The sequence below is a fragment of the Eubalaena glacialis genome, chromosome 19 (genome assembly GCF_028564815.1).
Source record: "Eubalaena glacialis isolate mEubGla1 chromosome 19, mEubGla1.1.hap2.+ XY, whole genome shotgun sequence".
Lineage (NCBI taxonomy): Eukaryota > Metazoa > Chordata > Mammalia > Artiodactyla > Balaenidae > Eubalaena > Eubalaena glacialis.
In genome coordinates, this window is record NC_083734.1 from 47,670,709 (window position 1) to 47,697,944 (window position 27,236).

General features: G+C 38.0%; 1 protein-coding gene across 1 annotated transcript in view; it reads left to right on the forward strand.

Moving 5' to 3' along the window:
* The first annotated feature begins 886 nt into the window (after positions 1 to 886).
* Positions 887 to 27,236, forward strand: part of EFCAB13 (EF-hand calcium binding domain 13) — a 135,338-nt gene continuing 108,988 nt past the window's right edge. Inside the window, 5 exon segments of the mRNA XM_061176943.1 lie at positions 887 to 944; positions 6,711 to 6,826; positions 17,759 to 17,919; positions 26,079 to 26,140; positions 26,143 to 26,234. Of these exon segments, the coding sequence (XP_061032926.1) occupies positions 887 to 944; positions 6,711 to 6,826; positions 17,759 to 17,919; positions 26,079 to 26,140; positions 26,143 to 26,234 (489 nt within the window).

Sequence of the window (27,236 nt, forward strand, 5' to 3'; positions counted from 1 at the left end):
CAATATCATTTCATCTGCATGATGCATGAAAGAAAAGTTGATTTTCAGCAAAAAAACAAAGTATCTGTTCCAAAAGTGGAGTTAGTCCTCTGAAGGGCAGCCTAGAACAAATCTCAGTAAGGTTGTGGGACAAACGGCTTGGAGCCACTGTCCATTACTAAGTAATAGAAGCGAAGCAGGATGGAATGTTTTAGAAGAAAGGGAGGGCGGGAGGTATTCAAAGGATGGATAGAAGATAACATTGAAATGGGATCAGATGGGGAAGGACAGCGGACCAGAGAATGAACACAGCTACCAGAAGAGCAGAGAGCGTGTAGGATGCAGGGAGATATCGAGGTCCAGGGTGCAGGAAGGAAAGCTCGGAGACGAGTCCCGCCACTCGTGTCCAGGCCGCCGACCCCCGGCCGGGTGAGGTCACAGGCCCTTATGAGGTGGGGCAGACGGGTGCGGCCGCAGCGCTGTCTAGTCCGGGCGGAGGCGGCGGCGACCTCAGCCGCTGCCCGGAGCCCCGGAACCCCTGCAAGGCGGCCGTGGCGGCGGCATGGGTCCCGCGATCGCCCAGCGCCTGCTGCTCAGTGGGCGGAGCATCGGGGCGGTCAGGTGACCCGGGGGCGGGGCCTCGTTGCGCCGGAGCCCGGGAAGGCAGTGGAGCGAGAGCGTCGCGCCGAACGAGGGGCAGAGGGGCTGAAGCACCTGCGTGAGGACCCGAAGACACCTGAGGGAGCGAGGGACAGATTGGGGAGCCGTAGGGGGCCGACGGTGGGACCTTCAGGGGACAGAGGTGGGGAGGGGAGACCTGCTAAGGCGATGGGGAGGAACAGCCTCCGAGGCTGAGGGAGAGAAGACGGCCACGCGGTGTGAGGTACAAAGTAGAACAGTTCCGGAGATGAATGAAGGTTCCAGAAAGGGCAGTGAGGTGACGAGGCGGACGGTCAAGGGGCAGAGTGAGGGATGACTGGGCTGGAGCCGGCGGTCCCTCAGAAATGGTGGTGGTTCTCGGAGGGTGGCGGTCACTGTGGCGGGGAGACTTCCCTGCTCCTTCGCATACAGTTAGACCTCCGTCAGAGCACTTGTTGCCACCTTCGCGGGTGGTTTTCTTGTCTACTTGTCTACTTGCTTTTCTTCCCAAAGAAGTCGTAAGCTTCACAAGAGCAGGGCCCCTTGGAATCCTCCACAGCGCGGGCTTTTGCATGAAGTGGATGTTCACTTAATATTTGTTAAACAAAGGTGGCGATTGGGGGTGATCAGTAGATGCAGTGACGTGGTTATACAGTTGCATTTAATGGACGTGTGCCATCAACAAAAGTGGAGAAGAGTGAGTGAGTGAGGCAGCTCGTGAGGGAAGCGTTGTGAAAGGAAAGAGTGGAAGGTACTTTGTGAGGGGATGTCACTCTGAGAAGCAGTCAGTTATTCTGTGGAGGTGATGATACTTCACCAAGGGAGAAGGTACAACTGTGGAAGCACAATGTAAACCTTAAGGCCCTAAACAAAATTAAGTCTTATTTTGGGCTTTTGGAGTCAGAAGCTCTTTGTTTTCTGCCTCAGCTCTGCCTCTCGGTTTACTAGGAAGCAATGGAGTTTTACTGAACTATCCCTGAATTCAGGAGTCAGAGACCTGAATTTTGCTACTATGTATTTTCTTGTGTACTTTGTGTGCGCAAATCACAATCTCTTTGTGCATCAATTTCCTCATGTGTAATTAATAATTAAGGGGTTAGACTGGAAAGATTTCTAAGATCATTCTAGCTCTGTTATGGAGTCTGTGATGTCATGTAACATCAAACAAGGAGCCCCGCCCCCCCCAGCCCTTAACATATATCTTTTTTTTTTTTTTTTAAGATTTATTATTATTTATTTATTTATTTTTGGTTGCGTCGGGTCTTAGTTGTGGCACTCGGGATCTTCGTTGGGGCATGCGGGCTCTTCGTCGTGATGCGTGGGCTTCTCTCTAGTTGCCGCATGCGGGCTTCTCTCTAGTTGTGGCCTGTGGGTTTTCTCTCTCTAGTTGTGGCGCATGGGCTCCAGGTCGCGTGGGCTCTGTAGTTTGCGGCATGCGGGCTCTCTAATTGAGGTACTTGAGCTCAGTAGTTGTGACACGCAGGCTTAGTTGACCCGCGGCATGTGGGATCTTAGTTCCCTGACCAGGAATCGAACCCCCGTCCCCTGCATTGTAAGGCGGATTCTTTGCCACTGGACCACCAGGGAAGTCCCTAACATATATCTTTTAAGTTACAAAATTTTGAAAATTCTATACTTTGCCAAGGACTGGAAAACCATTTAGTAACAGTACAACAGCTTGATCTACATAGGGAATGAATCAATCATGACATTAAAAAATTACCTTTGATGTATCAGAGGGTTTTGAATTTTCTCACTTCTTTTTGGTAGTTTTTGATGAGTCAGATGATGACAACCAAGAAGCAAAGGAAAATGAGAAAGGATGGTGTGTGTGTGGGAGTGTGGTAGGCAGAATACAGGATATGGCTGCTGGTGGCTGTTTTGTCTCTTACTCTCCTAGTACCACTGGGACCTTTGCCGGAATAGATGCCCTTCGTGCTTCTCATAGCTGTTTCTAGACTTTTCTTCCTCCCATTCTTAAAACTTTCAGTTTTGCACCTCACATCAGATTATACCATGCACTACTACTCCTTGTTGCAGTCAAATTTCAACTCCAGGCTTTCTACCATTCTAGCAATACTTCTGTCATAATTCTTGTGATTTTAGTATTCACATAGATGATCCTTTGAATATCTGGTCTCTCAGTTCTTGCCCTCCTCTCCTACAATAATTTCACCTTTCCTCAGTCACTTGCTCCCTTCATAGCTTGTCTTATATTGCCAATAACTGCAGCTCTGTTATCTCAATATGCCGCACTCTCCAGCCATCACATTCCTACCTTTATTTAAAAAAAATTTTTTTTAAATGTCACCCATTCTCTCTTGTCCTTACCTCCCACCCACCTACTCAGTTTGTTTCATGGTCAGTAATTAAAACCACTTCCTTGCATTTCCCCCCAGTTCCCTTACCACCTTTTCAGTTCATTTTACTTTCTTGGCTAAATCATAACCCTAGATTTAATCTAGATCTCTGCCTACTGAGTTTCAGCATTTTTGCAATGAACATGGTTGGAGGAAAACACACAACCATGATTACTGTTCACTTTAAATTCATGATCACTTACCTAAAGGGACCCTTCAAGCTGTCCAGCAATCATATCAGATTCCCCTGGGCTATTAATTCTTTTTTTTTTTTTAATTTATATTACCATTTATTAGTTTTGCCCATTCTTTAAATTTTTTATTTTATTATTTTATTTACTGAAGTATAGTTGATTATATGACAATATTATATTAGTTTCAGGTGTACAACATAGCAATTCAATATTTTTATAGGTTATACTCCATTTAAAGTTACTACAAAATAATGGCTATATTTCCCTGTACTGCACAATATATCCGTGTTGCTTATTTATTTTATACATAGTTGTTTGTGTCTCTTAATCCCATAACTCTATTTTACCCCTCCCCACTTCCCTCTCCCTGCTGGTAACCAGGAGTTTGTTCTCTGTTTCTGTTTTGTTGCATACATTCATTTGTTTTCTTTTTAGATTCCACATATAGGTGATAATATAAAGTATTTGTGTTTCTCTGTCTGACCTGTTTCACTAAACATAATACCCTCTAGGTTCATCCATGTTGTTGCAAATGTCAGAATATCATTCTTTTTTATGGCTCAGTAATATTCCATCACACACACACACACACACACACACACACATCACATCATATTTATCCATTCGTCTTTTTTTTTTTTTTAATAAATTTATTTATTTATTTATTTTTGGCTGCATTGGGTCTTTGTGCTGTGCGCGGGCTTCTCCTTGTGGTGGCTTCTCTTGTTGTGGAGCACGGGCTCTAGGCGCGCGGGCTTCAGTAGTTGTTGCTCGTTGGCTTCAGTAGTTGTGGCACATGGGCTTAGTTGCTCTGCGACATGTGGGATCTTCGCGGACCAGGGATCGAACCCGTGTCCCCTGCATTGGCAGACGGATTCTTAAGCACCGCGCCACCAGGGAAACCCTATCCATTCATCTTTTGATGGGCACTTAGGTTGCTTCCATGTCTTGGCTATTGTAAGTAGTGCTGCTATGAACATTGGGGTGCATGTATCTTTTTGAATTAGTGTTTTCATTTTCTTAGGATACATACCCAGGAGTGGAATTGCTGGATCATGTTCTATTTTTAGTTTTTTTTAGGAACCTCCATACTGTTTTCCATAGCGGCTTCACCGATTTACAATCCTACCAGCAGTGTACTTGGGTTCCCTTTTCTCTACATCCTCGCCAACATTTGTTATTTGTAGACTTTTTGATGATAGCCATTCCGACAGGTGTGAGTTGATTGGACTATTACTTCTTCCACTCTCCTAGGTGACTATTTTATAACAATGCCTCTCTCCTCAAACCTCCAGCTCCTCCTCTCACATCCTCATTCTCTGTTGATTACTTTGCTTCCTGTTTCTCTAAGAAGACTAAAGCAATCAGAGATGATTTCTACAAGCTCCCACGACCACACCTACTCACCTACTCTACATGTAATTATGCCCAGTTACTCCGCCATGTCTCCTACTACTGTGAATATGTGCTTAGCTAAGGCCAGACCCTCCCCTTCTGCCCTAAATCCCATTTCCTTTCTCCTACTTGAGAATATTGTTCCAGTAACTCTCCCCTCCTATATGATCAATTTTTGCTCCTCCACTAGATTATTTCTGTCAGCATATGAACATTTCTTTATCTTTCCCCATCTTAAAACCTCATAACCACTCGGACCCCTCAGCTACTACCTCATTTCTCTTTCCCTTTATAGAATAACTTCTTGAATCATCTCTTCTGGCTGTCTCCAATTTCTGTCCCCCATTCTCTCTTAAACTCACTCCAAGGACATTATTTCCATATCATAACACCCAAATGGCTCCTCCTAAGGTAGTTGGTGTCCTCCATGTTGCAATATATATGTGTTGAATTCATGGATGGAGGGATGAATGGATTGGAGAAAAGGGATACGACTCTTTTTACTTTCCTTGGTTTGCCCTTGCAAGTTCGCATATATGTCATAGGATTAAAAGAGTTAAGAAACAATTCTGTTGTCAGAGTTATGGCAAAGAGACTTCCTGTGCTATTTTTTCTCTTAGCTTGCAGAGACTTATGTGGTATCTGATTTATCCAGCAGATTGAGCCCTGCCAACTTTTTGATAATCTGATCAATAATTATGAAACATTTCTTCCTTTCAAAGTTTATTTAAATCGTGCTTACTCTGCTTAATTAAGTACTTTGATGACCTAAGAACTCTTGGTCAGTAAGCTCAGTAGGGAAGAATTCCTTCCTCCCTTCCTCCCTCTTCCCTCCCCCTCCCTCCCTCCTTCTCTGCCTTTCTCCTTCCCTCCCTTCTTTCTTTCCTTCTTTTACAATATGTCTATAGCACTGTGCTTTGTTCTGTGAGAAATAATTCAAAGAATGATGAGATACCAGCCCATTCCTTAGAAATTTAGGCTTTAATTGGTGTAAGAGCTATACATGTGATAATTAAATTAAAATACAAGGCAAATGATTAATGCCAGTTGAATAATGAAGACAATAAGAAAAATGAAGACAGTAAGTGCTATGCCAAGAAGTTTAGAGGTGAAGATTGAACTGGTTAGAGAAGGTTTAGAAGAGATTACACAGAGTGGGTTGCTGGGGAAACCTGTACAGCCTTCTAATGTCTTCTGAGATAGGTATTTTTAATGTGGTTTCATTTTATTTTTAACATGTTTTGAATTCCAGGAATGTTGGGCATACCACATTCAACAGTAATTACAATAACATTTACAGAAATAAATTATTTTAAAGTACTGTCTCTCTATTAAACAGAATATTAATACTTGCAGTTAAACTTCACAATATGAAGAAGATACTAATAATTGCAACTAACAATGTAATGTCACTAGCAATGTAATAAACCACTCATCAAATGTGACTCAGATATAAGTAAAAGATACTGTGAAAAATTTGGGAAATTCTAAATTTCTAAAGTTGGTTATCACATTTACATAGTGTAGAACTGGCTAAAACATTTTTTGTTTGCAATAGTATTGTTTTGAGAGACAATGTTGTGTGGTGCTGAAGACCACAGGCTCTTGAGTTAGGATGCCTGAATTCAAAATCTGACTCCACTGTTTGTTGGCTGTGGAATCTTGGGCAATTTGATCTAAGTTTTTATTTTCCTCATCTGTAAAATAGAGAGAATGATAATTCCTTGAAAGGTAGTTTTCAGGAATAAATGAAATAATGCAGGTCAAAGTGTTTATCATAATGTCTCACAGTAAGTATTTAATAGCATTAGCAATTACTGGCTATGTTAGTAGTTCTGCTTAACTGGGCTTATTTGAATAAATACATATAACAACTTTCTGCTTTTCACGACGTTTGAATTTGGATTTCTATTCTCCTCCTTATATCACAAAGGTAAAGTTAAGGGACTGGATGATCTCCTGTGATTTATGATCTATTAACTGCCTTTTCTAGCTTTTGTATATATATCTGAGTTGGGAAATGTCTGTTAGGTATTGTGCTATAGGTGAGTGTTACATTGAAAGAATAACTTAAGGTAGTTAAATATAATTACTTATGTCTCCTAAACAGGGATATGATTTTTTATTTTTCTCTTTTGTGCAGGAAATCATTTTGTGCTACTGTTCATTCACACTTGTTCATCAAGTTCTTTGAGTCCTCAAGGGCAGAATTTACCTCTAAACAGAAAGATGGAAACTAAAGTACATTTATTTTGCCAGGTATTTTTCAAAACAGTTTCTAAAGGTTCCTTCCTTTTCTTTCTTAAAAATTAGTTTACATTACCTCACACCCATAATCAGTAAGCAGATTCATAGCAACATAGTCATATGATCTTGCTTAATAACTGAGATGACCTTTGAACTCTTTTAGTGGATATATGTTGAACTCTCATCCCAGCAACCCATGTAGTATCAAGAGATCTGTGATGTGTGATGAGAGTATTTTTTGGGAAAGGGACGGGGACAGTTTTTCAGGAAACCAAAGGATTTAAACCTACATGAGAGGTTGTAGACAATGTAATTAATAACATGGCAGTCTAATCAAAAGGTAATTTAAAAGATACCAAGTTTCTCTAGCCCTCTTATCTGTGATTCAGGGGATATTCTTATGTATTGGCCAGTATTGTGTCAATAAAAACAAATCTGGACTTAGTATGAAGAGACTTTTTTCAAAAGGATTATTGTAAGGGAGGAAAGAGACTATAGAAATAGGAGGAGGGGGGGACTATTGCAATAGGGAGAACACTGTGACCATAAGATCTGCAAGCATATTGAAGGTTTAGGGAAAAAGGGTTTTCTTTTCTTTCTTTTTTGTTTTTTTTTTAAATTTTACTTTATTATTATTTTTAAATTTTTATTTTATATTGGAGTATAGTTGATTAACAATGTTGTGTTAGTTTCAGGTGTACAGCAAAGTGATTAAAAGGATTTTCTTTTATAGAGAGGAGTAAACAAGGCTAGGAAGAGCTGGATATGGGGAAATGGGATGTTAGAGTGGCATGATCGGATAAATAGATCAGAGAATATTTTACTGAGAGGCCAGCCTATTTTCTGGAGGGGTTGCATGCTGACTGGCTCAGGCTGAGGGTGGGCCAAAGTTCAGGGGCTTGGAGAAGGAGAGAAGCTTAACCAAAGCCTAGTTAATAAGCATTTTGTCCTGATTAATTGGTGAGGATAAAACAGTTCAGCTAACCATTTATGAGGCAAAGAAAGGAAAATTTGAAGGTGTTTGGCCTTGTCATAGGTAAACAAGAGGGGTATGTGGTAAGTTTTATCTAAATCATTTGAGGAAGGGTGGTTCTTTGCAGTCAGCCATTATCCAGAACACAAAAGAGTGAGGGAATTCTTCTTTCACTGTTTTTCAGGAGCACAAGACTCAGGTAGAATTTAACATTGTCAGTTGAGAGTCTTAATTTTTTTTTTTTTTTTTCATATCTGAATATGGACTTTCTAAATTATTTTATTTTATTTTTTAACATCTTTATTGGAGCATAATTGCTTTACAATGGTGTGTTAGTTTGTGCTTTATAACAAAGTGAATCAGCTATACATATACATATATCCCCACATCTCCTCCCTCTTGCGTCTCCCTCCCACCCTCCCTATCCCACCCCTCTAGGTAGACACAAAGCACTGAGCTGATCTCCCTGTGCTATGTGACTGCTTCCCACTAGCTATCTATTTTACATTTGGTAGTATATATAAGTCCATACCACTCTCTCACTTTGTCCCAACTTACCCTTCCCCCTCCCCGTGTCCTCAAGTCCATTCTCTACATCTGCGTCTTTATTCCTGTCCTGCCCCTAGGTTCTTCAGAACCATTTTTTTTTTTTTTTAGATTCCATATATATGTGTTAGCATACGGTATTTATTTTTCTCTTTCTGACTTACTTCACTCTGTATGACAGACTCTAGGTCCATCCACCTCACTACAAATAACTCAATTCGTTTCTTTTTATGGCTGAGCAATATTCCATGAGAGTCTTAATCTTTAAATTTATTCTTTTAGTGGATCTGGTGCCACCATATGAGACATGTACCTATACTGTAATTCCAAAAAACAATTTCAGGGGCTTCTTGCTAAGTACTGAGACATGTAATATATATGTATATATTAACCTGTTCCATCTTTTTATATGCAATACTTTATTGATTGTACCCTTATAAACTGATTTTGAAGATGAATTCTTAAATATTAAAAAAGTTAACAATATTAATATATCATACCAATTTATTCCCTTAAACTATATAGTTTGTATTTTACAGATGGTTCACCTTTATCCGTAGGGTTTTAGAAATTCTTTTCTTCCTTTTCTGTGTTGTTAAAGTTTCTATTCACTATTTGTTTCTGTTCATCAGGCCTTTGATAACAGGTTTTTGTGCCCCTCTGTCTTTTTAGATCCCCTTCTTTTTTTAATGGTTTCGATTTTGGGTCATTTTTCTTAACCTCTCTGCTAATCCTTTCATCATTTATAATAAACATCTCATCAGGGCAGCAAATCAGATTGCCTTTTTGAAACAAGTTTTTAAAGGTGTGTCTCTGTTGTAAGATAGATGTGTGCAAATTCTAAAAGTCACTGAAATAGTTCTCTTAATTTCTATCTAATGCGGAAATAGAGGTCTCCCTCTAAACTCCCATGGTAATCTGCATTATAAATTGCCTGTGTAATCTGTTCAGGGATTAAAAACTAATGTACCTTTGATCAACTAGATGCAGTCCAAACTGCAAACTGCCGTATTTCAAGAAAGAGAATATTTCCAACTTCATTCCTCTTTTTCTAAACATGTTAATTGCTCTTCGGCTCTAGTTGTTTGTTTGTTTGTTTGTTTTGGGGGGGTTTCTATTTAGAAGGAATATAGCTTTTTTTTTAATAGACTTTATTTTTTAAGGGCAGTTTTAGATTCACAGCAAAATTGAGTGGATAGTACAGAGAGTTCCTATATACCCTGTGCCCCACAGCCTCCTCCACTATCAATACCCTTCATCACTGTGGTCCATTTGTTATAACTGATGAACGTGTATTGACACATCATTATCACCCAAAGTCCATAGTTTGTATTAGAGTTGACTCTTGATGTTGTACATTCTATGGGTTTGGACAAATGTGTGATGACATGTAGCCACTATTAAAATGTTATATAGAATAGTTTCACTGCCCTAAAATCCTCTGTGCTCTGCCTATTCATCTCTTCTCAGCCCCCACCCACCACTAGTAACCACTGATCTTTTTATTGTCTCCATAGTTTTGCCTTTTCCAGAATGTCATATAGTTGGAATCATACAGTATGTAGCTTTTACAGAATGGCTGCTTTCACTTAGCAGTATACATTTAAGTTTCCTCCATGTCTTTTCACGACTTGATAGCTCATTTCTTTTTAGTACTGAATAGTATTCCATGGTCTGAATGTATCACAGTTTATCCCCTGATCTACTGAAGAACATCTTGGTTTTTTACAAGTTTTGGCAATCATGAATAAAGCTATAAACGTCCGTGTTCAGGTTTTTGTGTGGATATACTTTTTCAACTCCTTTGGGTAAACATGGAGAAGTGCAATTGCTGGATTGTATGCTAAGAGTATGTTTAGTTTTGTAAGAGGCTGTGAAATTGTCTTACAAAACAGCTATACCATTTTGCATTCCCACCAGCAATGAATGAGAGTTCCTCTTGCTTCACATTCTTGCCAGCATTTGGTGTTGTCTGTGTTTTGCATTTTGGCTATTCTAATAGATGTGTGGTGGTATCTTGATATTTTAATTTGTAATTCCCTAATGACATGATGTTGAACATCTTTTCATGTGCTTGTTTGCCATTCGTATATCTTCTTTGGTGAGGTGTCTGTTAAGATCTTTTGCCCATTTTTTAATTGGGTTGTTCTTTTTCTTATTGTTGAGTTTTAAGAGTTCTTTGTATAGTTTTTTTTTTTTTTTTACAATGATAAATTCCTTTTTATTCTTAAAGCAGATTGAGTTATGCTGCTTTCACTTGTAACTGCAGTAGTCTTTTTTTTTTTCTTTTTTTTTTTTCTTTTTTCACACACACACACACACACACACACACACACACACAGTATTTTATTTTTACAAGAGATAAATAGACTGACACCAAGCATTGTACATGGATGACCACAACAAAAGCAACAATGATTGCAATTACCAAACATGAAACACACTCATACTATGTCATAATATTGACATTCAGTCCAGTAATCCTCCACTGTAACAGCTCCTTTACTTTGCAGTGAAAATTGATTTGTATATTCTTTGCCTCTGAGTCCTTGTGGGATTTTTTCTTTTTTTTTAAATTCAAACAGAAAGTCACAAAAATTATACTCATCCTCATCAGTTCACTCAGCCCCATGTAATTAATTTTTTTTTCCATCTTGATCTTTTGTTAGCACTTTTATGAGCTCATCAGTTTTTCATTAGAGTTCTGAAAATACTTATTCATTCAGTTCAGCAGTACAGTCAGTTACCAGAAACCTGTACTTGTCAGAGTCTTTTCCATGAATTTCCTGAAGATGAAACCCTTTTATAGGAACGTATTTACAAAAGCATCAGAGTACACCCAGAACTGTCTGTAAATGACAAAAGACTTAAAAATGACCACAGTTTAAAGATTTGATGAAAGTTCATAATAATGCAGTTGACAAGAAAATTAGTTATTTCTGAGATATACATTTTAAAGTAATAACTAGGATTATGACTTATAACATTATACCAGAACATATAAGATTTTTAGAAATTTCATGTAATGTCTGAAACATTTATATTAACATATTTCCATACAAATAACCCAATGAAAGTTTAGTATTAGTTGTTTTGTTTGTTTGTTTATACTGCAGGTTCTTATTAGTCATCAATTTCATACACATCAGTGTATACATGTCAATCCCAATCGCCCAATTCAGCACACCACCATCCCCACCCCACCGCAGTTTTCCCCCCTTGGTGTCCATATGTCTGTTCTCTACATCTGTGTCTCAACTTCTGCCCTGCAAACCGGCTCATCTGTACCATTTTTCTAGGTTCCACATACATGCGTTAATATACGATATTTGTTTTTCTCTTTCTGACTTACTTCACTCTGTATGACAGTCTCTAGATCCATCCACGTCTCAACAAATGACTCAGTTTCGTTCCTTTTTATGGCTGAGTAATATTCCATTGTATATATGTACCACATCTTCTTTATCCATTCGTCTGTTGATGGGCATTTAGGTTGCTTCCATGACCTGGCTATTGTAAATAGTGCTGCAATGAACATTCGGGTGCATGTGTCTTTTTGAATTACGGTTTTCTCTGGGTATATGCCCAGTAGTGGGATTGCTGGGTCATATGGTAATTCTATTTTTAGTTTTTTAAGGAAGCTCCATATTGTTCTCCATAGTGGCTGTATCAATTTACATCCCCACCAACAGTGCAAGAGGGTTCCCTTTTCTCCACACCCTCTCCAGCATTTGTTGTTTGTAGATTTTCTGATGATGCCCATTCTAACTGGTGTGAGGTGATACCTCATTGTAGTTTTGATTTGCATTTCTCTAATAATTAGTGATGTTGAGCAGCTTTTCATGTGCTTCGTGGCCGTCTGTATGTCTTCTTTGGAGAAATGTCTATTTAGGTCTTCTGCCCATTTTTGGATTGGGGTGTTTGTTTCTTTAATATTGAGCTGAATGAGCAGTTTATATATTTTGGAGATTAATCCTTTTTCCGTTGATTCGTTTGCAAATATTTTCTCCCATTCTGAGGGTTGTCTTTTCGTCTTGTTTATGGTTTCCTTTGCTGTGCAAAAGCTTTGAAGTTTCATTAGGTCCCATTTGTTTATTTTTGTTTTTATTTCCATTACTCTAGGAGGTGGATCAAAAAAGATCTTGCTGTGATTTATGTCAAAGAGTGTTCTTCCTATGTTTTCCTCTAAGAGTTTTATAGTGTCCAGTCTTACATTTAGGTCTCTAATCCATTTGGAGTTTATTTTTGTGTATGGTGTTAGGGAGTATTCTAATTTCATTCTTTTACATGTAGCTGTCCAGTTTTCCCAGCACCCCTTATTGAAGAGACTGTCTTTTCTCCATTGTATATCTTTGCCTCCTTTGTCATAGATTAGTTGACCATAGGTGCGTGGGTTTATCTCTGGGCTTTCTATCTTGTTCCATTGATCTATGTTTCTGTTTTTGTGCCAGTACCATATTGTCTTGATTACTGTAGCTTTGTAGTATAGTCTGAAGTCAGGGAGTCTGATTCCTCCAGCTCCGTTTTTTTCCCTCAAGATTGCTTTGGCTATTCGGAGTCTTTTGTGTCTCCATACAAATTTTAAGATGATTTGTTCTAGCTCCGTAAAAAATGCCATTGGTAATTTGATAGGGATTGCATTGAATCTGTAGATTGCTTTGGGTAGTATAGTCATTTTCACAATGTTGATTCTTCCAATCCAAGAACATGGTATATCTCTCCATCTGTTGGTATCATCTTTAATTTCTTTCATCAGTGTCTTATAGTTTTCTGCATACAGGTCTTTTGTCTCCCTAGGTAGGTTTATTCCTAGGTATTTTATTCTTTTTGTTGCAATGGTAAATGGGAGTGTTTCCATAATTTCTCTTTCAGATTTTTCATCATTAGTGTATAGCAATGCAAGAGATTTCTGTGCATTAATTTTGTATCCTGCAACTTTACCATATTCATTAATTAGCTCTAGCAGTTTTCTGGTGGCAGTTTTAGGATTCTCTATGTATAGTATCATGTCATCTGCAAACAGTGACAGTTTTACTTCTTCTTTTCCAATTTGTATTCCTTTTATTTCTTTTTCTTCTCTGATTGCCGTGGCTAGGACTTCCAGAACTATGTTGAATAATAGTGGTGAGAGTGGACATCCTTGTCTCGTTCCTGATCTTAGAGGAAATGCTTTCAGTTTTTCACCGTTGAGAATGATGTTTGCTGTGGGTTTGTCATATATGGCCTTTATTATGTTGAGGTAGGTTCCCTCTATGCCCACTTTCTGGAGAGTTTTTATCATAAATGGGTGTTGAATTTTGTCAAAAGCTTTTTCTGCATCTATTGAGATGATCATATGGTTTTTATTCTTCAATTTGTTAATATGGTGTATCACATTGATTGATTTGCGTATATTGAAGAATCCTTGCATCCCTGGGATAAATCCCACTTGATCGTGGTGTATGATCCTTTTAATGTGTTGTTGGATTCTGTTTTCTAGTATTTTGTTGAGGATTTTTGCATCTATATTCATCAGTGATATTGGTCTGTAATTTTCTTTTTTTGTAGTGTCTTTGTCTGGTTTTGGTATCAGGGTGATGGTGGCCTCATAGAATGAGTTTGGGAGTGTTCCTTCCTCTGCAAGTTTTTGGAAGAGTTTGAGAAGGATAGGTGTTAGCCCTTCTCTAAATGTTTGATAGAATTCACCTGTGAAGCCATCTGGTCCTGGACTTTTGTTTGTTGGAAGATTTTTAATCACAGTTTCAATTTCATTACTTGTGATTGGTCTGTTCATATTTTCTGCTTCTTCCTGGTTCAGTCTTGGAAGGTTATACCTTTCTAAGAATTTGTCCATTTCTTCCAGGTTGTCCATTTTATTGGCATAGAGTTGCTTGTAGTAGTCTCTTAGGATGCTTTGTATTTCTGTGGTGTCTGTTGTAACTTCTCCTTTTTCATTTCTGATTTTATTGATTTGAGTCCTCTCCCTCTTTTTCTTGATGATTCTGGCTAATGGCTTATCAATTTTGTTTATCTTCTCAAAGAACCAGCTTTTAGTTTTATTGATCTTTGCTATTGTTTTCTTTGTGTCTATTTCATTTATTTCCACTCTGATCTTTATGATTTCTTTCCTTCTGCTAACTTTGGGTTTTGTTTGTTCTTCTTTCTCTAGTTTCTTTAGGTGTAAGGTTAGATTGTTTACTTGAGATTTTTCTTGTTTCTTTAGGTAGGCTTGTATAGCTATAAACTTCCCTCTTAGAACTGCTTTTGCTGCATCCCATAGGTTTTGGGTTGTAGTGTTTTCATTGTCATTTGTCTCTAGGTATTTTTTAATTTCCTCTTTGATTTCTTCAGTGATCTCTTGGTTATTTAGTAACGTATTGTTTAGCCTCCATGTGTTTGTGTTTTTTACGTTTTTTCCCCTGTAATTCATTTCTAATCTCATAGCGTTGTGGTCAGAAAAGATGCTTGATATGATTTCAATTTTCTTAAATTTACTGAGGCTTGATTTGTGACCCAAGATGTGATCTATCCTGGAGAATGTTCCGTGCGCACTTGAGAAGAACGTGTAATCTGCTGTTTTTGGATGGAATGTCCTATAAATATCAATTAAATCTATCTGGTCTATTGTGTCATTTAAAGCTTCTGTTTCCTTATTTATTTTCATTTTGGATGATCTGTCCATTGGTGTAAGTGAGGTGTTAAAGTCCCCCACTATTATTGTGTTACTGTCAATTTCCTCTTTTATAGCCGTTAGCAGTTGCCTTATGTATTGAGGTGCTCCTATGTTGGGTGCATATATATTTATAATTGTTATATCTTCTTCTTGGATTGATCCCTTGATCATTATGTAGTGTCCTTCCTTGTCTCTTGTAATATTCTTTATTTTAAAGTCTATTTTATCTGATATGAGTATAGCTACTCCAGCTTTCTTTTGATTTCCATTTGCATGGAATATCTTTTTCCATCCCCTCACTTTCAGTCTATATGTGTCCCTAGGTCTAAAGTGGGTCTCTTTTAGATAGCATATATATGGGTCTTGTTTTTGTATCCATTCAGCAAGCCTGTGTCTTTTGGCTGGAGCATTTAATCCATTCACGTTTAAGGTAATTATCGATATGTATGTTCCTATGACCATTTTCTTAATTGTTTTGGGTTTGTTTTTGTAGGTCCTTTTCTTCTCTTGTGTTTCCCACTTAGAGAAGTTCCTTTAACATTTGTTGTAGAGCTGGTTTGGTGGTGCTGAATTCTCTTAGCTTTTGCTTGTCTGTAAAGCTTTTGATTTCTCCATCAAATCTAAATGAGATCCTTGCCGGGTAGAGTAATCTTGGTTGTAGGTTCTTCCCTTTCATCACTTTAAGTATATCATGCCACTCCCTTCTGGCTTGTAGAGTTTCTGCTGACAAATCAGCTGTTAACCTTATGGGAGTTCCCTTGTATGTTATTTGTCGTTTTTCCCTTGCTGCTTTCAATAATTTTTCTTTGTCTTTAATTTTTGCCACTTTGATTACTATGTGTCTCGGCGTGCTTCTCCTTGGGTTTATCCTGTATGGGACTCTCTGCGCTTCCTGGACTTGGGTGGCTATTTCCTTTCCCATGTTAGGGAAGTTTTTGACTATAATCTCTTCAAATATTTTCTCTGGTCCTTTCTCTCTTCTCCTTCTGGGACCCCTATAATGCGAATGTTGTTGCGTTTATTGTTGTCCCAGAGGTCTCTTAGGCTGTCTTCATTTCTTTTCATTCTTTTTTCTTTAGTCTGTTCCGCAGCAGTGAATTCCACCATTCTGTCTTCCAGGTCACTTACCCGTTCTTCTGCCTCAGTTATTCTACTATTGATTCCTTCTAGTGTAGTTTTCATTTCAGTTATTGTATTGGTCATCTCTGTTTGTTTGTTCTTTAAGTCTTCTAGGTCTTTGTTAATCATTTCTTGCATCTTCTCAATCTTTGCCTCCATTCTTATTCCAAGGTCCTGGATCATCTTCACTATCATTATTCTGAATTCTTTTTCTGGAAGGTTGCCTATCTCCACCTCATTTAGTTGTTTTTCTGGGGTTTTTTCTTGTTCCTTCATCTGGTATATAGCCCTCTGCCTTTTCATCTTGTCTATCTTTCTGTAAATGTGGTTTCTGTTCCACAGGCTGCAGGACTGTAGTTTTTCTTGCTTCTGCTGTCTGCCCTCTGGTGGTTGAGGCTATCTAAGAGGCTTGATGGGAGGCTCTGGAGGTGGGTAGAGCTGACTGTTGCTGTGGCGGTCAGAGCTCCGTAAAACTTTAATCCACTTGACTGTTGATGGGTGGGGCTGGGTTCCCTCCCTGTTGGTTGTTTTGCCTGAGGCAACTCAACACTGGAGCCTTCCCCGGGCTCTTTGGTGGGGCTAATGGCAGACTCTGGGAGGGCTCACGCCAAGGAGTACTTCCCAGAACCTCCGCTGCCAGTGTCCTTGTACCCACGGTGAAACAGAGCCAGCCCCCGCCTCTGCAGGAGACCCCCCAACACCAGCAGTTATGTCTGGTTCAGTCTCCCCCAGGGTCACTGCTCCTTCCCCTGGGTCCCGATGCACGAACTATTTTGTGTGCGCCCTCCAAGAGTGGGTTCTCTGTTTCCCCCAGTCCTGTCGAAGTCCTGCAATCAATTCCCACTAGGCTTCAATATCTGATTCTCTATGAATTCCTCCTCCCGTTGCCAGACCCCCAGGTTGGGAAGCCTGACGTGGGTCTCAGAACGTTCACTCCAGTGGGTGGACTTCTGTGGTATAAGTGCTCGCCAGTCTGTGAGTCACCCACCCAGCAGTTATGGGATTTGATTTTACTCTGATTGCGCCCCTCCTACCGTCTCACTGTGGCTTCTCCTCTGTCCTTGGACGTGGGGTATCCTCCTTGGTGAAGTCCAGTGTCTTCCTGTCGATGATTGTCCAGCAGCCAGTTGTGATTCTGGTGCTCTCGCAAGAGGGAGTGAGAGCACGTCCTTCTACTCTGCCATCTTGGTTAATCCCCAGTAGTCTTGCTATTACCCTTTGTATAGTTTTGAATATACAAAATAAAGATACTTTGAATACAGTCCCTTATCAGATATGTCTTTTGCAAATATTTTCTCCCAGTCTGTGAGTTGTCCTCTCATGTGCTTGACAGTGTCTTTCACAAAGCAGAAATTTTTAATTAATGAAGTTAAGTTTAATGATGCCTTGAGAACTAGATTTAATAAGTGTTAGATACATTCATGAATGCTGTGCATTTGTAGCTGCATAATGCACTAAGGAAAGTTGGAGTCATTTAGAATATATACCTAATCCAGACTAATGCATTAACTAACTCTTTTCAACAAAACTCTTTTCGATAGCACCATTTTAGAGAGAATATTGATCTAAAATGAATGATTTGACCCAGTATGTCATATTTAATTTATGTGTGCAAAGAGAACATGGCTGACTGTGGCTTTTGATTGCTCCCCAGGGAGAAGAAAATACTGATTTATCAGATGATGGCTATAATTCTTTTGCAACTGACTTGCCATCAAGAAATATTGACAGCAAGAAATACATCAAGTTTTCTAAAACAACAGAGAAGAGAATTTCACCTGAAGTTAGGGGTTTGAGCCCAGAACACACTAAAAAGTAAGTTAAACTGTGAGGTTACTTAATTGAATTATGCTTTTGCCAGTTTAAGAGAACCAAAAATGTAACTCATGTGTTCTCATAATGTACTAAGTATGGTGGATCATGCATATTGGTGGCCATTCTTTTAGGAGCATGGTTTTAATTCCTAGATAGCCATTCTCATATTTTTCTCACTTCTCTCACAGCCATGTGGAAGCCTATAAGTTATCATAGGTTTCCAGTTATAAGAAAGTCATTATCCATATGTCTGTCCTTTTTTTTTTGACAAATAATATTGTAATTTATTTAAATGTACAGTGTGGTGATTTGATGTATGTATTCATTGAGAAATGATTACCACCATCAAGTTAAGTAACGTATTCATCACCTCACATATTTACATCATCATCATCACCATCATTATTATTCATTTGGTGAGAACACAAGTTCTACTCTCAGCAAATTTCAGTTATACAGTACAGGATTATTAACTATAGTCACCTTGTGACTTGGCTTTTTTTTAAAAATCATGTATAAGTGATATCCTATAGTATTTGTCTTTCTCTGTTTGACTTATTTCACTTTGCATAATGCCATCAAGGTCCATCCATTTTGTTCCCTTCTTTCTCATGGCTAAATATATTGTATTCCATTGTATATATTTACCACATCTTCTTTAACTATTCATCTGTTGACAGACACTTATATAGTTTGCATATCTTGGCTATTGTGAATAATGCTGCAATGAACATGGGAGTGCAGATACCTCTTTGAGATCCTGTTTTCGTTTCCTTGGATATATACCCAGAAGTGGATTCCTGGATCATATGGTAGTTCTGTTTTTAATTGTTTTGAGGAACCTCTCCATACTGTTTTCCATGGTGACTGTACCAACTTATATTCCCACCAACAGTGTATAAGGGTTCTCGTTTCTCCACATTCTTGCCAACACTTATTATCTCCTGTCTTCTTTTTTTTTTTTAAACATCTTTATTGGAGTATAATTGCTTTACAATGGTGTGTTAGTTTCTGCTTTATAACAAAGTGAATCAGTTATACATATACATATATCCCCATATCTCTTCCCTCTTGCGTCTCCCTCCCTCCCACCCTCCCTATCCCATCCCTCTAGGTGGTCACAAAGCACCGAGCTGATATCCCTGTGCTATGTGACTGTTTCCCACTAGCTATCTATTTTACATTTGGTAGTTTATATATGTCCATGCCACTCTCTCACTTTGTCCCAGCTTACCCTTCCCCCTCCCCATATCCTCAAGTCCATTCTGTACATCTGCGTCTTTATTCCTGTCCTGCCCCTAGGTTCTTCAGAACCAATTTTTTTTTTTTTTTTTAGATTCCATATATATGTGTTAGCATACGGTATTTGTTTTTCTCTTTCTGACTTACTTCGCTCTGTATGACAAACTCTAGGTCCATCCACCTCACTGCAAATAACTCAATTTCGTTTCTTTTTATGGCTGAGTAATATTCCATTGTATATATGTGCCACATCTTCTTTATCCATTCATCTGTTGATGGACACTTAGATTGCTTCCATGTCCTGGCTATTGTAAATAGAGCTGCACAATAGAACATTGTGGTACATGTATCTTTTTGAATTATGGTTTTCTCAGGGTATATGCCCAGTAGTGGGATTGCTGGGTCATATGGTAGTTCTATTTTTAGTTTTTTAAGGAACCTCCATACTGTTCTCCATAGTGGCTGTATCAATTTACATTCCCACCAACAGTGCAAGAGGGTTCCCTTTTCTCCACACCCTCTCCAGAATTTATTGTTTGTAGATTTTTTGATGATGGCCATTCTGACCGGTGTGAGATGATATCTCATTGTAGTTTTGATTTGCATTTCTCTAATGATTAATGATGTTGAGCATTCTTTCATGTGTTTGTTGGCAATCTGTATATCTTCTTTGGAGAAATGTCTATTTGGGTCTTCTGCCCATTTTTGGATTGGGTTGTTTGTTTTTTTGATACTGAGCTGCATGAGCTGCTTGTAAATTTTGGAGATTAGTCCTTTGTCAGTTGCTTCATTTGCAAATATTTTCTCCCATTCCGAGGGTTGTCTTTTCGTCTTGTTTATGGTTTCCTTTGCTGTGCAAAAGCTTTTAAGTTTCATTAGGTCCCATTTGTTTATTTTTGTTTTTTTGTTTTTTTTTAAGATTTTTAGAAATTTCATGTAATGTCTGAAACATTTATATTAACATATTTCCATACAAATTTTGTATTCTGCAACTTTACTGAATTTGTTTATTAGTTATAACAGTTTTTTTGGTGGAGTCTTTAAGGTTTTCTGTATATAAGATCATGCCATCTGGAAACAGACAATGTAACTTTTTTTCTGATTTGAATGTCTTTTTTTTTTCTTGCCTAATTGCTCTGGCTAGGACTTCCAGTAATATGCTGAATAAAAGTAGTGAGAGTGGGCACTCTTGTCTTGTTTCTGATCTTAGAGCAAAAGCTTTCAACTTTTCATTAGTACGATGTTAGCTCTGGGCTTGTCATATATGGCCTTTATTATGTTGAGGTACATTCCTTCTATACCCACTTTGTTGAGAGTTTTTATCATGAGTAAATGTTGAATTTTGTCAAATTCCTTTTCTGCGTCCACTGAGATGATCATATAATTTTTATTCTTCATTTTATTAATTAAAGTTTAATTATTTAATTATTTAATTATTTAATTCATTTAATTATTGTGTTAGGTAAAACCTAAGTTCTCCTCATGTTTATCTCCTTTACTTTCACACTACTACCACACTCATACTTCTGACACCAGATGTGTGGGTTTTCCCCACACCAAGCAATTCTGTGACACCAGCTACAATTTAACTCAGTTCTGACACTATCTACCTGGAGATAGTGCCAGAGCCTACAGGTTAAGGGTTCATACCCATGAGACTGTCCCCTCCACTTCATCTTCCAATCTCAAGTGGTAGGTCCTCAGGTTACTTCTGTCTGACTTGGCTACAAATCAGAGGTTCCTATGACCCCTACTGAGGTTCAATTCATTTCTAGAATGGCTCACAGAGCTCAGGGAAACACTTACTTACAGTTACCAGTTTATTAAAAAACATGATAGAAGATATAGATGAACAGCTAGATGAAGAGATACATTGAGAGAGGTCTGTGAGGGTCTCAGGTGCAGGAGCTTCTGTCCTTATGGAGTTGGGGTGCATCACCCTCCCAGTATGTGGACATGTTCAAACAACCTAGAAGCTCTCCAGAGAGGGGAGAGGGGCTGGAAATGGAGTTAATAATTGATCATGCCTACATAAGGAAGCCTCTATAAAAAATCCCAATATTGTGGGGTTCAGAGGTCTTTCAGGTTGGTGAACACATCCACATACCAGAAGGGTAATGCACCCTAACTCCATGGGGACATAATTTCCTGCACCTAGGATCCTCCGAGACCTCACCTTATATATCTCTTCATCTGGCTGTTCATCTGTATCATTTTTCACATCGTTTAATAAACTGGTAAGCATAAGTAACTGTTCTGAGTTCTGGAGTCACTCTAGCAAAATAATCAAACCCAAGTAGGGGCTTGTGGGAACCTCTGATTTATAGCCAATTGGTCAGAAGTACAGGTGACAAACTGGGCTTGCAGTTGACATCTGAGGTGGGGTGGGGCAGTCTTGTGGAACTGAGCCTTTACCCTGTGGAATCTGAAAGTATCTCCAGGTAGATAGTGTCAGAATTGAGTTAAATTGTAGGATACCCAGCTGGTGTTGCAGAGAGTTGCTTTGTGGGGGCAAACCTCACACACATCTGGTGTCAGATGTGAGTGTGGTTGTAGTGTGAGTGTAAAGGGGAAACAGGAGGAAGACTGGGTTTTTCCCTACATAGTTGTGTATCACATTTATTGATTTGCCTGTGTTCAACCATCCTTGCTTGCATCCTGGGAATAAATCCCACTTGATCGTGGTATATGATCCTTTTAATGTACAGCTGAATTTGGTTTGCTAATATTTCATTGAGAGTTTTTGCATCTGTGTTCACCAGGAATATTAGCCTGATATTCTTTTCTTGTAGTGTCCTTGTCTGGCTTTGGTATGGGTAATGCTGTCCTCGTAAAATGAGTTTGGAAGTGTCCCCTTTTCTTCAGTTTTTGGAAAGAGTTTGAGAAGGATTGGCATTAATTCTTCTTTAAATCTTTAGTAGAATGTGCCAGTGAAGCTATCTGATTCTGGACTTTGTTGAAAAGTTTTTTGATTACTGATTCAGTCTCCTTACTAATAATTGGTCTGTTCAGATTTTGTACTTCTTCATGATTCAGTCTTGGTAGGCTATATGTTTTTAGGAATTTATCCATTTCTTCTAGGTTATCTAATTTGTTGGTATATAATTGTTCATAGTAGTTTCTTATGATCTTTAGTATTTGTCTGTTATCAGTTGTAATGTCTCCTCTTTCATTTCTAATTTTACTTATTTGAGGTGTCTCTCAACACCCCCCACCCCATTTTGTTTTTGATGTCACAGTTTACATCTTTTTATATTGTATATCCATTAACAAATTGTTGTTGTTATAGTTATTAATACTTTTGTCTTTTAACCTTTATACTAGAGTTCTGTGTGATTTACCTACCACCATTACAATATTAGAGTAATCTGAATTTAACTATATATTTACCTTTACCAGTAAAATGTATATTTTAATATGTTTTCATTTTACTAATTAGCATACTTTCATATTAGCTTGAAGAATTCCCTTTAACATTTCTTATAAGGTCAGTCTAGTGGTGATGAACTCCTTCAGCTTTTGTTTGTCTAGAAAACTCTTTATCTCTCCTTCAATTCTGAACACAACTTTGCGGGGTAGGGTATTCTTGGTTCTTGGTTTTTTTCCTTTCAGCACTTTGAATATATCACCCCACTCCCTCCTGGCCTGCAAGGTTTCTGCTGACAAATCTGCTGAGAGTCATGTGGGGGTTCCCACTATTCCTTTGAGTTATATGACAAAAGGCAAGGCAATTATTTCTAGGCCACCACAATAAAGCTTGTTACCTAGGAAGAAATGGGAGGTAGTAGGAGTGTTTCTTTAAAATAGTTAACACCTGGGGAGACACAATGCACCAAAGGAATAGAATACAAAACAAATGTTTTTAGTTATTCCTTATTTATATCAAATCATCCCTATTCCATACAGTATTTGAGGCATCTCATAATTAAAATAACACTATTATACTTTTAAAAATGATAGAAGATATAAAATGATGTAATGAGGTAGAAGTCAAAATTATTCTAGAAATATGAAGATCAATTTCAGTGAGGGTATATGGAGAGGGATAGGGAATATAAAGTAGCAGTACACTGTAGGTTGTGATTCATTCATGTGTCATGAAATCAACTTAAGAGGTAGCTACTAGTATTTTTTTTTTTGAGAGAAATAAAAAGGCATTCATTGAAATTAAATCATCTGCTCACAAATAGTACATTTTTTCCCAGTCTGAAAGATTTGAAAAGAAAATAAAAACACTGGATGTGTATGCAGTAGACAGGGGCAAATGCTAATCCGTCTTAAGTAATATATATATAACAAAATTTTAGAAATAAGATGTGTAGAGTAGTAGGTATATGATTTATTTTTAAAAGTGAATGTAATGAAGTTAATATCACTGAGGAAAGATAAAAGATTATTTCTCTTCTCTAGCCATCATTCAATAAATGAAGGAGGAAAGAAGAGTATGTAAAAACTGCATCTGAACATAAAATTTCAGGACAGCTAAACATAACTAAACTACCCCACAACTGAACTAGCTACTAGTATTTTGTTTTAAAAAAAGAAATTAGAATAGAATTGAAGACATTATAGTGCTTTTCATATAAGAAGGATAAGTATTATTTTGTGAAATAGTTTCAGTTCTCTCTGTCTCTTGCTCTCTCTCTCTCTCTCTGTCTCTCTCTCTCTGTCTCTTTGTATATGTGTACCGCATCTCAATAGAAAATGTATTTTATGCTCTGTGACATAATAAAAATAGTCATTGCCTTTGTGAGGGGAGGACTGTAGAGGGGACTGACTATAAAGCAGCTTCAGGGAGGATAAGAGCAAGGTAATAGGGCTCTCAGGGTAGGAATTTGGGGGTTGGATTTAAAGAGATATAATGTCAAAAGGGCAAGGTACCTACTAAGAAAGGGTGTGAGGTGCATGATAAAAATTTCCCTTATTTCACAATTTTGCTTAGGGTTAAGTTTATCTAGAGATGTTATAGACTCAATCTAGTCTTTTTTTTTTTTTTTTTTTAATGTATCACCTAAGCAGCCCTTGCATAGCAGGTTATTCTAAGAGGAAGGAACCATTTCTGCTAAAGAGCTTTTAGTTTTACATACAAGGAAGAATAAGGTGTTACTTCTAAAGTACTAAGTTACAGCCCAGTGAGTTCTGGGTAGAATCAAGTCTATGGGGTATTGCCATAGTGATCCTCAATTTGTGTGTTAGAATCACCTGGCTATCTTTAAAAAATTCCAAATATCAGCTCAGTCCCCAAAATAATTAAATCACAATTTGGGGGGATGGGACACAGGCATCAGCATTTTTTGAAGCTCTCAGGTGATTCCAGTGTGCAGACAAGTTTGGGATCTAGTTTATCTCAGAATCATTCCTAGTCTACAGGATCTCAGAGCACAAAATAATTTTAGGGTTGTCCTTGAAATTTAGATCTACCCTAGATTACTTGAAACAAAGTATGAAATTTCCAAGAGATCTTCTTTTTCAAATTTATTTCAGGCTTATTGTACTGATCTCATTGTTGTATAGTTTATGGAATGTTTGTGTTAGAAAAATTCTTGACAGTCCAATAAGAAGAGGAGGGAAAAGAAGCATAAAAAGAGAAAACCAAGAAATAAGAAAGCAGGATAATTGTTAAAAAAACAGTTCAGAGTCTAGCCCAGACTTTAGTCTTAAAGTACCATTTTTTATTAAAAGGAACCATTTCCTTGGAGGAATGGCTGATTGCAGGTCTGGGAAAGGAAGTGTACAGATGAGCCTGGAGCATCTTGTCTTCAGACTGCTACCAGAGATGCATCAAGAGCCCACTTGAAGAGGCTTCCACCCCTTCCTACCCCACATGAGAAAATTAGAGCATCAATAAGGATAATCATTGCAGGGAATAAAAATGAATTTAATATATTTAAATCAATGTGTTCAAAATGATATAAAAACTATTTTGTCACTGTTGAAGGTTACAAGTGAGCCAAGTCATTGTTATGAAAAGGGAAAGAATAAGGGAAAGAATAAGGCAATTATCCTGCTTTTCTATATGAACTATATCAAAGGGTAAGCAAATGGTACACGAGAGGAATTTTCTCTTTATGGAAAAATTCTGAGTGAAGAAGGAATGATAGATTTAGAATACAACCATTTTGCAGATCCTTACGATTTACTGGATCTAGTTATTATGTATTAGTAGCTGCTAATATCACAGATAGAGAGCCACTTGGACATTATATGCCTCCTGATGGGAAAACGCCACCACCTATGTGGTTTTGAACCACCCCTCCCCCACACCCCAAAAGTAGAATGTTAATCTGATCAAGTCTTTAGACTCCTACAACCTTGGTGACACAATCAGCAAAATCTAGACTGTGAAAAATCTATAGGACAACTGGCAATAATGATGATGGTGGTGATGATGATAATGATAATAATAATAAAAAGACATGGAGGAAGAACCTATAGGTGAAAAGAGATCTAAAAGACATATCAACCAACTGTAATGTGGGGACCTTACTGAATCCTGATGTAAAGTGTTAAAAAATTTTGATATTTATGAAAGAATTGGAAATTTGAACATAGGTTGTGTGTTTGATGATATTAAGAAATTATTGGGTTTTTTGGTGTTATAACTGTGTTTTAAATATGTTTTTTAAAAGAAAAACACCTTGTAGAAATGCATGTTAAAATCCTTACACATGAAGTAATATGATACTGGAATTTGCCTTAAAGTAGTAAGGAATGAGAGCAGGGATAAGAATATAGATGAAATAAGATTGTCCATTATTGAAGCTGGGTGATGGGTCATTACAGAAACATGGGGAGATCATCACATTATTCTGTCTACTTTTGTCTATGTTTGAAAATTTCCATAAATAAAAGACAAAAAGAAGAAGAATCAAGAAAAAACCAATTCAGGAATTATTCCAATTTTCTGTACAATTTAGGTATGAAACATCAATGTTCCTATTTGGAGAAGAAAAATCCTCTGATTTTTCAGGAGAAAAAAAAAAGGCAGGAGAAAGAAGAGTTTACAAGTACAATTGCATACTAAAAGAACTGAGGTAAGTAAAGATCTGGGAATATTTTTGCTTTCAAGTGTTGTCTTTAGCCCTCAAACATTCCATTCCATTTTAGTCCAAGTATTGAAATGTCACAATCTTAAATAGTTATTCTTCTTCTTCCCCTTTCCCCTACTCTTCCTGTGCCGTCCCCTCTTCCTTCTCCTCCTTTTATTTATTTATTTTTTGTTATACATTTATTTATTTATTTTTGGCTGCGTTTGGATCTTCATTGCTGTGCTGTGCACAGGCTTTCTCTAGTTGCAGTGAGCGGGGGCTACTCTTTGTTGTGGTGTGCAGGCTTCTCATTGCGATCGATGGCTTCTCTTGTTGCGGAGCACGGGCTCTAGGCACGCAGGCTTCAGTAGTTGTGGCACGTGGGCTCAGTAGTTGTGCCTCATGGGCTCTAGAGCGCAGGCTCAGTAGTTGCGGTGCACGGGCTTAGTTGCTCCACGGCATGTGGGATCTTCCCAGATCAGGGCTCGAACCTGTGTCCCCTGTATTGGCAGGCGGATTCTTAACCACTGTGCCACCAGGGAAGCCCTCCTCCTCCTTTTAAAAAAATAGAACATGGAACCCTTTCAGAAGAATATGAATTTTTCCCCTTCTTTCTCCATTAGAGCAGTGTTTTTATTATTATGCTCTCTGTTAAATTTCTGCTGTTGTAACAATGACTCTAGGCAATCCTTGGCTTTTGACAGGGTAACTTCAATCTTGGCCTCCATCTTGCTCTTCATATGGCCTTCTCCCCTGTATCTATACTTCAAGATTCCCTCTACTTTTCTCTTATAAGTACATCATTGCATATCTCATCTTGAGATCTTTAACTTGATTACATCTGCAAAGACCATTTCTCCAAATAAGGTCACGTTCATAGGTTCCAGGGATTAGGATATGGACATCTCTTTTGGTGGGGTTATGCAACCTACGACATTCACTATATATATATACTTAAGTATATATTCCTTTGTTTTGATATTTGTGTGCTTCCTGAATCTGAGAATACATGTCTTTCTTCAATTCTGGAAAATTCTAATCCATTAT